Below are 15,914 nucleotides of genomic sequence, written 5' to 3' on the forward strand. Positions count from 1 at the left end.
AATAGCAAAGGTTAGAGATGTAGTGAAGATTTATAATAGCAGGCGATAAGTATGTCGAATGTCACATCATTAAAAATTCGAAATAAAATTATGGACAGATTCAGGACATCAGCCATCCTTCTTCTACAAAATATGTGATGCAAGAGTTAACTGCAAAATGCCAGCGCATTGTGTCTACACCACGGGAGAAGAGAATGGAAATACAAAAAAAAAATTTGCAAATCTTTGTCTGATCAAAAATAGGAGAAATGGATTGAAGCTATGTAAGATCAGTGCCAAATAGGCACAGAGTTTCATAAGACGAAACCAAAACTTTCAATTGTAAGAGTAAAATTTAAGCTAAAAAATTGTTACCACTGTTTGATTAAAGATTGGGAAACGCAAATTTGCAAAATTTACGCGTACATGCGCTTTAAACTTTCAGGGGATTCAAGCTCGGAAGCAATATTTACAAGAAGAAATTTTTTCAAAAAAACTAATATTATTTACCATCTACTTCACTGAGCGTACGCACCTAAAGTTCCGACCTCGCTCATTCGCAATTTCAACTCAATAGTCTAACAAATGAGGATGGGATAGATGACATTCAAATACTCGAAAGGCTTCCGAACAGAACTGTTGTGTGTATAAAAATCTCAACACCAATCAGTAGAAGTCGGTGGATTTTCAAAAAATGCCGCTTGAGAGCACCATAGAGAATTGCCATTATTAACAATACGAGACAAGACAAAAAACAAAATCGAAAAAAAACATTTAACATAATTCAAAATCAGATTTCTATTTGAAAAAAAAAATTCATAACAAAGACAAAATAGCGTCAGATAAATTCAAAACTAATCAAATATTTATCTCATTGTATGGCACAAGAGAAGATTTGAAACCTGTCCTTAATGAGACGCGACAACACAGACAAAAAACAACAAAAGCGTCTAAGTTCAAATTTAAGCTCATAATTTTTCGAAAAAAATTGTAATGGAGCCTTTAGATCCATCGTTATCTGAATTTTTTTTCAAATGACTACGAAGAAAAAAAAACAACAAAACAAAAAAAACGAAAACTGAAAAAAAATTGCGAGAAAACGGTGTCGAAACCGCTGTGACCATAACCTGCTCTAACAAAAAAAAGCTTTCTGAACGTCATTAAGGTGATAATTCATTTAATGGACAATTCACTTAATAAACGAGCATGAAGGCGATAAAAAAGCAGAATTCATAACAGCGTTTGCATTTTTTGATAAACCAATTGAAGCAGTTAAAACCAAAATGAATTCATTTACAACGTTAGCTATGTCATTTTCGGCCTTCTTTGTACAACACCAACGTGATTTGTTCTGTTTGTAATAACGTTAAGTAACAGATAGACAAAAAAACAACAGAAGATGCAAAGTTAAAGGATACTTTTTTCAAAACAGGTACTCTCAAAAGCTATTAAAACAATCAGCAAAAAATTTAATTTTTTAAACAGCGATAGAAGACATAGGTATAAGCGATAGAATGCATAGGTATTGCGTTTAGCAAAGCGCCTGAAGTTTTACCAATAAAAGCCAGTAAGCGTTTTTTATTATGGTTATCAGCAGCTGAGACTAGCAACTCACGTTGATACTTGGATACGCATTTGGACCACGTTTTCTGTTTTGTGCTATCATCAACTGATACTCCACTCAGCCCAAAATAAACCATTCAAACTCTTAACGCCTCGGAATAGCAAATTTCCGGAAGAATACTGACCAAAATAAGCTATAACAACTCCTCTGTTCCACTCCTGTATGCAAAACAGGCTGAAGGGGCCAAATGGATAGAAGTTGAAAAACCGAGTCCACCCAAACAACAGGTAAAAAATACTTGCTTACTGCTCCTATCATCTAGATTGATGTTACACACTGTCTCTAAGGCATTCAATAAGGTGAAATCAAACCATTTAAGCTTTTCATAAAACTTAAAAGATGAAGAAGTGCGCAAAAAATAAAGTAACTTAGGCGTATGAAAAACACATTTGAGCAAGAAGAAGCTAATATGCAAATCAATTCGTTTTGCAACTTTTTAGAAAATGTATGAAGTTTTTCTGTCTTCTTTCTAAAGAGAGCAATAGTCGATCGGTATCCAACTGGCGAGCCTAAAAAAACCAAGTCCTCTATTGGCCTAATTCCAAAGCCGTAACAACCCAAGTTTAACACGTTCATGATACGTTGGCGGATAGCAACAGACTGGTCATTGAGAAAGACAATCTCGCTTTTTGAAGGGTTAATGATTCTGAGTCCAAACTTCTTTGCTTCTTGAATCAAAATTTTTAAATCTGTAAATACTACTTCAAACATTCCTGCAAATTGTCGAGATACCAAATGTTGAGTTCAGACGCGACATTTTGGACTATGTGATTTATTCCATCGCAGAATAAAGGAGGTTCCCCAGGGTTTCCGTGCTGTGCACCAGTTTCTGACGTAATAATGTGATCACCATAGAAAAAATATGAGGTGCGGAATAAGCTGCTTCTGTGTATTCGAATGAGGCGTGATTGTGCTGATGAGTAATTTTCAAAATCTGCTCACTGTTCAAGCAACTGAAAGCTATTTTAAAATCAATATAAATCAAAACATGATTATCTGTGATTGCCTTTGAAAGATATAAAACGAACTACATGTGGCGCGGCTTTACAGCCACGACTCTTGCCGTAACCTAACTGTTTGTGGCCGTAAGTTGCAGAAACGTGGTCTTTGACGTAATTCCCAGCACATTTGGCCGCCAATCTACGTAGCGTGCTGCCATCTGCAATAGGTCGGATGTCTCCTAATTGTTTGTTCAGAGCTGTCAACTTTGCACCAACAAATAATGGTCTAATGGATACTGGAACCCAACCCTTCAAAACGCAAATAATAAAAAGATTTTTTAGAGCTCCAAGAACTTTTCGTTTCAACTCCGGGTTATTGTCACTAACCAAATCTTTCAAAACTTGGGGACGCAAGCCAGAGGGCCGCCTGCTGATCCCAACGTGAAAATTACGCTGACTCGTAGAGTTTCTTCCTCGGATGTAGAAGCATATAAAGCATCTCCATTACCAGTAACAGCGGGAACATTGGGTGGTGCAGCTGAAGGGTGCTTGTCTCCTAATAATTGCAGTGTTTTGGCATTTTCCGGTGCAATAATATTGTTTGATGCTGATTTTTTTTGCTCCTCTAATATCGCACGCATTCAACTTAGTTGGCACAATGTTGTTAATGGAAACTTCTCTGGTGCTAGAATTGCTTTTACGTGATTTGGCAACTGAGAGTGACTTCAAATTGGTTCTAAAAGCTGATATCTCCTTCTTCAAAACGTTCAAAAAATAACGTTTTTCCCATTATGCTAAGGGTTTTAAAGACACAATTTAGGTGCGCATAAGAAATTGAGCCATTTAGTATCATTAGTCCGTTCTTCGGTGACGTTGTTAAAAAATTCTGTAAGTAAATTGCCAAATGAGTTACGCGTGGTTTCAGGTAAATGGTTGGATAAAATAAATCTAGTTCTAATACACCTATAGTAGACATTGGTACCCATCTTTGTTTGAGATGTGATCATGTCGGTTTTTACGTCCATGCCCTCTCCCAAGTTGAGAATCAGGGATTCCAGTTGTTGGGTTAGCCCGGTTGTAGCGCTGTTTGTGTAGAGGCTCAAAGAGGTGAACTGCTGAGTAAGGCCCGTGCTGCTGTTGTCCAGACACTTGATGCAGGTGAAACAAGGTACCCAGTCTTTGGAACGTTTGAGGCCACTGCATCTGACGTGTACGGGCCCACACACATGACACCATACTCCTCTTCCACACAGTGAAAGCTGGAAAAAGCTGCAGTTTGTCTGGTCACTCATCTCACAGGGGTTAATAACTAAAGTCACCTCACCACGTATGAATTAAACTAATCCTATTATCTAAACTCAAAACAATAAGAAGATAAATAAATAAATAAATCCAACAAGTAAAAAATTAAAAAATAAGAATTCAACCCAAACAAGTAAAAAATAAAAACAGATAGCAATGAAAAATTCCTTTTCAGGAAGAGAAAGCAATGTACCCGGGAATTTCTAAAACTCTGGAATAAAAATTCTATTGATTTTAGTGTAATAAGTGTAAATAAAATGTTGTAAAAAATATATAAACTGTAAATAGTTTCATAAACTCGATGTTTTTGGAAATCATTTCTTAAAATTAAAGTCCAGGACAAGTTTTTAAATGTTACAGACAGGATAGTTCATATTTTAGCAGCCCGCTCATTCCATCATGCGGTAGAAAGCGTTCAATACAGTGAAAGGAAGGAACTCTTGACAAAAGTAACAACAGTATCTGGAGTTTTTTGATTCCCAATAACTTAAAATTCCCTCTTGAGACACCAAATGGTAGTGGAGACCTGGCATTTCTAGATCTAAAGATAAACGTTAACAAAGATACAAAAATTTGCTGACACTTCCGTAGCTCTGCACCGTTTTAACATAAGAAAAATGCGATTCAATGGACTGTGCATAGCATTTTTAATGTGACCACTGACAGGCAATCTTTTGATGTAGATCTCAAAGAAAATCAAGAGATCTGGAATGAGAATCGATATACAACTGAGGAGTCCTCCAGTATTGATAACGAGACGTTGGATTAAATAGTCGCGAGGGAAAAAGTAACAAGAAAAAAAGAAGAACCTCTCAAAAAGTCAAAAATCTTAACAATAAGGAGCCTAAAACCGAAGTATTTTGTACAATAGTAAATTGAAAGTTTTACACAAAATTTAGCAAGTAGACTGAAAAAATTGTGCGATATTCAAATCGGTTCCACAACAAAAAAGCTAAGAACTTACTTGCCCACACTGAAATCAGCTTTTGATAAGAATCTGAAATTCCATATGGTATATAAAGTTACATGCAGGTACATCTATGTTTGTCAAGCCAGCCGACATGCTACAACTAGAGTTTTGGAGCATCAAAAGAAAGATTCCACAGCCACTGGGGTTGAATGTTGTGGTACAGCACATAATATTGAATAGGAGACTCTTGATACATGTCGCGGGGGTTGAAAACCTATTGACAAAAGAAGCGATCTTTATTAAAAAGGTGAAACCGCAATTAAATACACAAGATGAGCAATGGGGGGGATGGAAATTGAAGTATTATGCCAAATGCAAAAAATTCAACTTCTGAAAGTCAAAAATTTTTCTGCTACGTGTTACTTCAAAATTTGTTAACCCCAACAAGTAAAAAATAAAAACATACAGGAATGAAAGTAAAAATCAATTTTCAGGAATAAAAAGTTTTATACCCGGGATTTTCATAATATCCGGAATGAAAAATGAATTGATTTTAGTGTAATAAGTGTAAACAAAATGTTGTAAATGTGATTTTAACTGTAAATAGTTTCAAAAATTCGATGTTATTTTAACTCATTTCTTAGAACTATAGTCAAAGACAAGTTTATATACTTTGCAAATGAGTTCATTTAATTTTTTAATCCTGACGATGAACGCAATGTTCCAAAATATTCGTTTTAGTTAATCAATTTAACTTTTAATTGACAATTACATCTCTGCAGCATTTAACCAGGGATTTTCGAAAACTCTGGAATAAAAATTCAGTTGATTTTAGTGTAATAGAAGTAAACAAAACGTTGTAAATAAGATTTTCACTATAAACAGTTTCAAAAAATCGATGTTATTTTAACTCATTTCTTAGAATTATAGTCAAAGACAAGTTTACATACTTTGTAAATGATTTCTTTTAATTTTTTAATCATGATGATGAACGCATTGTTCGAAAACGTTCGTTTTAGTTAATCAATTTAAGTTTTAATTGACAATTACTTCTCTGCAGCATTATACCCGGGATTTTCAAAAACTCTGGAATAAAAATTCAATTGGTTTTAGTGTAATGAGAGTTAACAAAATGTTGTAAATGTGATTTTAACTGTAAAAAGTTTCAAAAATTCGATGTTATTTTAACTCATTCCTTACCAGAATAAGAACCAAAGACAAGTTTCTATACTTTGTAAATGATATCATATAATTTGTAAACCTGATGGTGAACGCAGTGTTGGAAAACGTTTGGTTGTTAATCAATTTAAGTTTAAATGGACAATTACTTCTTATCTACACAAATAAATCAGTCGAACAAATGCGGAGAACTCTCGCGCCAAATGTTGACTGAGAGAGAACGTGCAGATTAGTAGGTTCTTCGAATAACTAAACTAAGATAAATAAATATATCAAGCACATGCGGAGAAACCTCACGCCAAAAGATAGAAAAATTCAAATCAAGATTTTTGTCCGAGATACGAGTTCTTCCAGATACGAATTCTTCCGCCGGAATCTGAAATCCCCAGTAATTGTGGCTACCCAACCAATGCCCGGCCTCTTATCACTCATTAAATAACAACAATCGAGAGTTGAAACACAGTAAATGGCCTCCCGGGTGCAAAATGGAGACTATTTAATAAGTTTATGACAACAATTAGGCTAAGTTTATCACAACTATTTATTATTGAGCATGCACAGTTTAGAAAAAATCAGGAAGGGTCCATGCCTTAGGTGCTGGTACCTGAAGCATCTCTTGCTCCTGCCGATATTCATTCAGCTAAAATTTTTGCTCCCGGATTTTTAAAAAAACATGACAAAAACATACAACAGACAAAACATGACAAAAACGGTCATGCTGATTTAACTTTGGGTTGAAGAAACAACTTCTCTACGTGGAGAATTCGGCCTTCATCGAAGTGCACGTACTGCAGTTGTTCATATGAGGTGGATTTTTTTCTCAGAAGCATCCGATGAAAGCTACCTCGGTTCCTTAAGGGGGGTCGAACATTTATTCTTCAAACGCAGTGCAAAAATCATTAAAAAACTGCGATTGTTCTGTAGACGTTTTTTCTGGACTTTCTCTGCAATGTGCTGGAGAATTCGTATTGTTAGTTTCATTTTTCAGTGAGATTTGTTTTATGATGAGACCCGAAAGTTTTATAAGCAGCTATAGGTTCGCTCAGGACTCCTACAGAGCTAACGTTGATTTCGAGAGAGGAAGCTGTTACGATGGATGTGATATGGATTCCACTGCAACTATGACGGGTAATGCTTTTTGAGTTTGTGCATAGTTTTGATTCAGAAGGGTTCGAGATTATTTTCAAGCATTTTCGTAGTTATCGTATTCATAAAATCGACTTATCTATGCAAACCCATAGCTAAACTAGCCATATTATAGCAACTTCTCATTTGACGTTCCTTTTTCCGTATAATTGATGTCGGCTGATGGCTCTCAATAAATGCCCCCGACAAGTAAGAATTGGGCATTTATCGAGTTATTTTTAGCTGCGAAGCTGTAAGCTGAGCGTAGCTATATTGCGGTGCTCTTGGTTTTTACGACTCGAAGAGGAGTATTGGTTTTCTCTCGATTTTTTATTACGACTCGAAGAGGAGAATTGGTTTTCTTAAGGTTTTTTTTTACCGGAAGTACTATTCGTTCAGACGCTGTTTTGACCTAAAAGCGAAAGTGAGAAAAATTGCCGTGTGAACTAAATTTTTCTGAGCGAGAGAAGTTTTTTGATCATGCCCGGCGTTTAGTGAATGACTTTTTGACTCTGAAAAGTAGTTTTTGACTGAATGGCACATATAGATAACCGTTTTTAGCCGTTTTTTCGTCTAAGTGGCCCATTTTTTTTGGCTTGTAATTTGGTTTTTTGTAGAAATGATTTTTATTCGATGCTGTATTGAAATGTAAACCTTGGAAATCAATAGCACAGTGTTTTGCAGAGCCTGAAAACGCGTTTCAAGTTCAAAATTGGCATAAATTTCTTGATTTTTTAATTAATTTTTGGCTTTTTTCCTATTATTGTCTTCATTTTTGGATCTTTTAGCCGTCTTTTTGTCAAAAATCAGTCAATATGACAACTTCCCGTTGACAATTCATATGCTCAATGCCTCATTTGACCTCGATGTAATTTTGTTTTATAAAATTGTACATATGCTAAACCGATTTTGGTAGTTTTTACCTTTTTTTCTGTTTTTTGTCTGTATTTTGGTTTTGATTACTAGAAATATTCTTTTTGTGCAACATGAAAGGCTTTAATTTCGTTTCAATAAAAACGTCAATAATTTTTTAGCGTTAAATTTTTGAAAAAAAGTTAAATTTTTTTTATGAATGCAGTCCTAAAAATATTTTGACCTCTTTTTGCAAAATGTTTCATTGTTTCGTATGTTTGATTTCTGCCTTTTCTTTTTTTGATCTGTTCAGGAGGATAGATTTTTGTCTCGGATGAATCATTGTCTTTTCTATTTTTCGAATGCTGAAAAATGAAATGGTGTTAGTTTTTCTTGTTTTTTTAAATTTGATTTTTAAACTTTCAAAAATTTAAACTTTGACTTGAACTTTCAAAAATCAAGAATTAGTCTTTGTCAAGGTGTTCCTTACATTGTGTCCATATTGTTCAGATTCTAGCCTATATCATTCCAGCTCTGTCCTGGCACCTACATATATACTGGTTATATTGATTTTTTCAGTTATTAACAAAGTGAATGATTTCGGCGTTCTTAGATTTTCGTCATTTTTGGGTTGCAATTGATTTCATTCAACATAAGGCAGGACTAAGAGTTTACTAGAAAGCCTTTTCCAAAATTTCCACTTAATACTTTTTACTGTTTTTTTCCGACCTTGGTATTGTTCTTAAACGTTTTTTTGCCTTTAAATATTACTGTTGCTTTTCTATGATTATTTCAATTTTTGAATTAGTTTGAAATCATGTTGTCTAGAATATATACAAGAAGAAAAAAATATATGTTGTTTTTGTCTTAATTGCAGTGATGAGAAATCTAACTGTAGTAGTTTTCTGATTCTTAACTTTGAGCATTATTTTGTGAAAAATTTAATTTAGTTTCTAAGTTATTATTATCTGCCGTTTGCTATAGCGATCTTTTTGAAATTAGAATCATGAATTACTTGAGGGCAGTTGATAGCCCTGTCAGCTTTTTGAGACCATCAGTGTTTTGACTATCCTAATTATTTTGCGCTTATCCTTACCAAACGTTTTCAATAATAATTATTTTGCGGCATTTTGTTTCTCTTGGTGACAGTGGTTTAAATTTCACCAATTTTTTGATCAGACAAGGGGGGGGGGGGGGGGGGTAATTAGTTTATGGTGTATTCAAAAAGGTAATGGTTTCAGCTGCAATTAGGGTTTTTGTCAAGTTTTTACGCTTCGAGTCGTTTCCGGAATTCTTCCGGCTATGTTTTTTTTTACAGGAAGTAGATTTGTTCACGCGGCATTTTGACCTGAAAGCGAAAGTGAGAAAAGCTGTCTTGGTGAACAGATTTTCGCTGAGCGAGAGAAGTTTTTTGATCATGCGCTGCGTTTAGTGAATGACTTTTTGACTTTAAAGAGTGGTTTTTGATTGAATTGCACATATAGATAACCGTTTTTAGCCGTTTTTTCGTCTAAGTGGCCCAATTTTTTTGCTTTTAAATTGGTTTCTTGTAGAAATAAATTTTATTCGATACTATATTGAAATGTCAACCTTGGAAATGGATGTCACAGTGTTTTGCAGAGCCTGAAAATGCGTTTCAAGTTGAAAATTGGCACATAATTCTTGATTTTTTAGTTTATTTTTGGCTTTTTTTTCTATTAATTTCTTCATTTTTGGATCTTTTAACCGTCTTTTTTGGCAAAAATCAGTTAATATGGCAACTTCTCTTTGATGATTCCTATACTCAACGCCTCTTCCTACCTCGATGTAGTTTTGTTTCATAAAATTGTACATATGTTGATCCGATTTTGGTAGTTTTTTTCCGATTTTCGTCAGTTTTTTGTTTTTATTTTGGTTGTAATTGCTAGAAATAGTTTTGTGTGTGTAACATGAACTTTAATTTCGTCTCAATAAAATTTCAATCATATTTTGGCGTTAAATTTGAAAAAAAAACAGTTAAAACTTTTTCATATATGCAGTCTTAATTTGAAAGTTCTTTGACCATTTTTTTTTTGCGAAATGTTTCGATGTTTCGTATTTATGAATTCTGCTTTTTTCTACTTTTTTGTTCTCTTCAGGAGGATAGATCTTTATATCGGATGACTAGTTATCTTTTCGATGTCTTGGAATGCTGAACAATGAAATGTATTCGTTTTTCTTGAATTTTTTAAATTGATTTTCAACTTTCAAAAATCAAGAATGTCTGTTTGTTACGGTGTGCCTTACATTGTGCCCATGTTCCTGACATCCTAGTTAGTATCATTCTAATTTTGTCCTGCAACTTACGTTTATTTTCGGTATATTGATTATTTGCAGTTGTAAAAAATGAATGATTTCAGCTTTTTGTTAGATTTTCGTCATTTCTTTGGTTTGCAATTAATTTCCTTCAGCATGAGGTAGTACTGAGAGTGTGATAGCAAACTTTTTCCAATATTTCCACTTATGGCTAATAACTACAGCTTTCTGCCGGCCTTGGCATTAATTTAACCGATTTTTTGCCTTTGAATATTCTGCTGCTTATGTCTTTCTATGATCAATTTTATTTTTGATTTAGTATGAAATCATGTTGTCTAGCTGATATACAATAAGGAACAGGTGTGTGTTGTTTTTTTGTCTTAATCGCAGTGATTAGAAGTGTAGTTATAGAAGTTTTCTGAATCTTAATTTTGAGTTTTCTTTTTTGAAAAGATTTAACTTAGTTTCTATGATTTATCTGCCGTTTGCTTTCGCGATCTTTTTCAGCTTTGAATCATGAATAATTTGGGGCTATTGATAACTTTTCAGACTATCAGGTTTTTGACCACATTAATTATTTTGGATTTTTCAACGTTACCAAACGTTTTCAATAATATAAAATTTTACTGCATTTTGTTTCTCTTGTTGACAGTGGTTTAATTTCTCCAGTTTTTAGAGCAGACCTGGAGAAGTAGCTAATGGTTTAATAAAAAAGGTAGTGGTTTCCGCTGCAATTACGGTTTTGTAAGTGAAGTTTTGACGATTCGAGTCGTTTCCGGGATTCTTCCGGCTATGTTTTTTTTGTTTCGTCGTCTGACGCTCTTTTTTCGTTTTACATTTGTTCACACAGCAAAGCTGAAAAAGTCAAATTTTCTGAATGACTTCTTCCTCTCACTAACGGCGTTTGCGCGCGTGACTTCATTTCTCACTCTCTTTAGCAAAAGTTTTTTGCGTGATTAGATTTTGATCACAAGTGACTTACCTCACTCAATAAAATGACTTTGGCACTTTAAAACTTAAGTTTAATTTGAATTTGTTTAAGGTCAAAGGAATTCATATGTGCAGTAAAGATCCTTGATAAGAGGCTTCTGCGGAATGAATTTTAACAAGCTTTATTAATTTATCGCTATTTTTTTTTACCTAGTTTTTTGAGCGGCGTCGATTTTATTTTCAATTTAGATCTGTAACAGTTTCTATCTCTATTATATGGCACGCAGGTCTATTCTTTCGCAGCTATTCCGGCAATCTGCCGGCTATGTTTAAAGAAATATTCAAAGAGCTATTGTAAAATGTTTTAAGCCAGATCTCAAGTTATTAGGTGGCGATCGACAAATATGTAGGGGTCAAAAGGAGGAATTGAACATGCATTCATTCGTTGAGATTAGTTATAATAATGTTCGGAAGCCATCTTTATTTTTTTTTGCCTAAAAGTGCTTTCAGTAGTCTCAACCGTGTCCTTGCCTCATGAATCATCGAGAAGTTATGTCCCACTAGCTAAAAGCTGCCACGAAAGCAGTAGCGCGGTAGTCTACCTTTGTTTTACATTTTTCTCACCTAATTTTTGTTTAATATGTTGTTTTTATTGATAGATTTGAGATTTGATAGTACGGAATTCTCTATGAAGACGTAGTGCTGGGAGGGCCACAGACCAGCCAATTTTCACCCAACGTTGGAGACGGACATTTCTTAATTTAATTTTTATAGCTGCGAAGCTGTAAGCTGAGCGTAGCTATATTGCGGTGCTCTTGGTTTTTTTTTGTTTCGTCGTCTGACGCTCTTTTTTCGTTTTGCATTTGTTCACACAGCAAAGCTGAAAAAGTCAAATTTTCTGAATGACTTCTTACTCTCACTAACGGCATTTGCGCGCGTGACGTCATTTCTCACTCGCTTTAGCAAAAGTTTTTAGGTTATTTGCGTGATTAGATTTTGATCATACGTGACTTACCTCACTCAATAAAATGACTTGTGCACTTTAAAACTTAAGTTTAGTCTGAATTTGTTTAAGGTCAAAGGAACTCATTTGTGCAGTAAAGGTCCCTAATAAGAGGCGTCTGCGGAATGAATTTTAACAAGCTTTATTAATTTATCGCTGAATGTTTTTTAGCCTAGTTTTTTGAGCGGCGTCGATTTTTTTCAATTTAGATCTGTATCTGTTTCTATCTCTATTATATTGCACGCAGGTCTGTTCTTTCGCAGCTATTCCGGCAATCTGCCGGCTATGTTTAAATTTAAAATGTCAGTCCTATCTGTTTGGGCCTGAAGGACTCTAAAAGTTATCTCAGAGCGGTATTAAATCAACTGAAGTTGCTGGCAGAGCAGTAATTTTAAAATTTTGTCTTTTTTTTCAAAGTTCGTAAGTTTTAGTGCGTTTTTCATTTTCTTGACAAAATGTTTGCCTTGTCTTGACGTTTGTTGCCGTTCATAACACTTGTAAAATTTGAAACTTATCTTTGAAATCTTGTTAGAGCTGTTTGTATCTTAATGATAACTTGAAGAAAAAATACTGAAGATTCAGTGGGTGAATAATAGCGAGACAATTTTATGAGGATAAAACTGATTTTCTGCTTTGTTCGAAAAAGAAAAAAGCAAGATAACCATACTAAGTTTAATAAATTCAATAAAAATATCAAGACTTTTGTCTCAGTCTGTTTAATTTTTGATCAATTTTTCCAATTGGAGACGGTTACAATGAGGATATAGTTAAACTTCGCAAGATTCAAGCAGTTCAGAACTTAAAGCTTTGAAATATTCAGCTTTGAAAAATTGAGACCAACCAACTCCAATATACATATATAAATACTAACATTAGTCAAACGTCAAATCATCGTATATAAATAAAGATAACTTCTGTAAGAATGAAAAAGGGTGCACAAGAGGATTTTGAATCGGGATTTGAATGATATGTAAAGTGATCTAAGACAACTGCACCTCTTATGGCTCAAATCAATGAAAGCTTAACAATCGGGACGCCAGCGCGTTGATCGCGCGGCACGTAGTCAGAGTATGGAGTTACGCAACAGCGCAAAGCTAAGTTTTGTCTTTATTTATTTAATCACTTTTGAATATGAGTCCTCTTTTCTCTCGCTGATTCTCGTGGGTAACCTCTGTATGGCTTTCGACGCTGACGGGCTAGCTCTTAGTGCAGGAGAAGATCATTGGACAGAAGGCGGCCTTCTCTACAATTACTCTTTATTCATACTTTAATATTTTGATGGTATATTGATATGAATCCGGTATGCTTTTAGCGCAACTGTTAGCAAACGGAATAAACACTTTTATATCAATGAGAAAATAAACTAACTAATTTACTCTAATTTGATCAAATTTTAAGTAGTTGAAAGTTTTGATGAAAGCCTGGTTTGACTCTTAAGTGAACGAACCAATGTAAAGCAGAGTGAACTATTCAAGTTCCAATAGTTGTAAATGAAAAATTGCACAACGCATCATAAATCACTGTATCGATGAAATAGGCATTAAATTCTACAAACAGTAAAATGTATTCGTCAAGTCTTCCGATTGAACTATTGTTTATACCATTCTTATGAATGACAGTTTTACGGATGGAAATTGTAAACTGTTTTTTTTTGGAGAATTTTGATTTTATGTAAAATCCATATAAATCAGATAAAATTGAAAATTAAATATACAAGTTGCATTTGAGATCCCGATGGGACATTTTTCATATGACCTTGTTTTTCCACAAAGAAATCGGTTCTTGTTTTTTGAAGTGAAAGAGGGGCAGGGCATTGTTATGATAAAATACTCTAAATAAAATCAAGAAAAAAATCAAGGGTAGTTTTATAATTTGATACATTGTCATTTGATGAGGTATAACATTATGTGGAAACAATTTTTCTTGAAAAAATTTGCATTACTCTGTAAGGAAGCAAGCTGTGCTGGTTTTTCAAGGATTGACTCCTAGTTTTACATTTCCAGAGCAAACTTTACCGCAATTCAATTTGGAGATGACAAAAGCCCGACAGACGGTCAGGAATAGTTCATCTAACCGCCAATTAGAATCAGAATTGGAGTTGGCGCACGAACATGGTTTCGGAGATGGCGAAGCTTATAATACTGGCGTGCATCAGAAGACTGCCTCAGGATATAACACGTGCGCATATCTGAGGAATCGAAAGAGAAGCAGTTTCGGATTGGGCAATAATACTGTTCTGGTCAGCAACTTTGGAGAAGGGAATTTGGAGTGTCCTGCGAAGAGAATGCACTTGGGTATTTGCTATTTTCATGCGTAATTTATGTTGTAAATGTGACCTCTTTTTAACATACATTGTAGACCATCAATTTACCAGTCGAACAATCAAAACTCAGGCGGTGCGTGCGAATGATTCTAAGGTTTTTGCTACTTGTTATTGAAAGGTTGAGTACACGAAAATCTTTAATGAAATAATCTTGAAAAAATTAATGTGTGTTGTTTTTCAAATATTTTGAATCTTTTGTGCCCCACCCCACCCCCCCCCCCTCCCCACCTCGAGTGTATATTACTTGCAACCTTAAACTTGACGGGATTTATTAACACATTACTATGTAATTTCTCATATGGTGCAACCGGGGGTGTATAAAATACTGCTGGGGGTGATCACGGAAAAGATCTTCATTTTTCTATTGCGCGCATTTTAGAATCTCTTGCAGACATGGATCAAAGTCACGTTTACAAGGCTACCGAATATTCTAACGAAGAAGATATGGAGCAATCATTTGTAGAGCAGCTCGAGTCTTCTAAGCCTAAGCAACTATCACAAACGAGCAATATTACTAATGTCAATTTTCCGCCTTTTCGACTGACGTCCGACAGTCTAACTTTGACAGATGTTGATCAACATAATCGAGCAATTGCAAATGAGAAGCTCTACCATTTTCGATGTATGAATTCGCACCTTGGAAGTCATTTGATATAACGAGCTGCTTATCCGCGACGCTCGCAGTCCGGACCGCAAAAGAATTCCAGCGAGACAATGGGAGAACATTCTGACAAGATCTGCAAATTTTCAAGATCTCATTATCAATGACAGCAATAAGCTTCGTTTTGCCTATATCATGTTTAAAACTTCTGGGCATTTGTAACATATATCAACTACTTTCTTCGTGAGACTAACATTAATTATTTAGCCTAACATAGCCAAATCAATGCTGCTTCTAGAATTAAGTAAAATCAAGCAATGCCACTCAAATTTTGCCATAGTTGCCTTCTTCGAAGTCAGGTTCACATTGATTATCAGTTTCAGTGCAGGATGCAAAAATCGTGCAAAAATTCTTAAAGATTCCTTGGAGAACGTCTTTATGAATAAGCATTTAGTATTTTGCAAAAATTATGTTTTTCCTAATTTTTAATATCGTAATTCAGTGTTATACTGTAAACATTTGTTATTCTCGTCACAAATTTGGAGACGACAAGTGAGAAATAACTTCTGACGATTTGCAGCAGTTCAGGAGGTGGGGTTATAACATTTTAAGGCATAGCAAATAGCTCTAGTTTGTCAAGTGGAGAATTTTGAAAAAAAAACATATGTAACATTAGCTTTCCAAGGAATCGAGATATGGTTTGTTTTCGAAAAAACTGAAAAATGTCTGATGTAACCAATGCTGTCAAGAGTGCATTTTAAAAGCTGCATTTTGACGCTTTGTTATTTATTGATGTCACTAACTACTATCTGTGCTAAACTTATATTACCTGTGCTATAATACTTAGGTAAGATATTGTATTAAATGTTTT

At 34.6% G+C, this 15,914-nt stretch overlaps 2 protein-coding genes across 2 annotated transcripts in view; both read left to right on the forward strand.

Moving 5' to 3' along the window:
* Positions 1–15,914, forward strand: part of LOC142353417 (mitotic checkpoint protein BUB3-like) — a 405,546-nt gene that overhangs the window by 212,952 nt on the left and 176,680 nt on the right. The window lies entirely within an intron of this gene.
* LOC142353009 (uncharacterized) lies at positions 6,898–15,469 on the forward strand. Its single transcript, XM_075405191.1, has 3 exons — positions 6,898–7,063; positions 14,123–14,413; positions 14,822–15,469. The coding sequence occupies exons 1-3, from the start codon at positions 6,937–6,939 to the stop codon at positions 15,097–15,099; spliced, it is 696 nt and encodes a 231-aa protein (XP_075261306.1). The 5' UTR covers positions 6,898–6,936; the 3' UTR covers positions 15,100–15,469.

Source organism: Convolutriloba macropyga, chromosome 14 (genome assembly GCF_964194025.1).
Source record: "Convolutriloba macropyga chromosome 14, txConMacr16.3, whole genome shotgun sequence".
NCBI classification, from domain to species: domain Eukaryota; kingdom Metazoa; phylum Xenacoelomorpha; order Acoela; family Convolutidae; genus Convolutriloba; species Convolutriloba macropyga.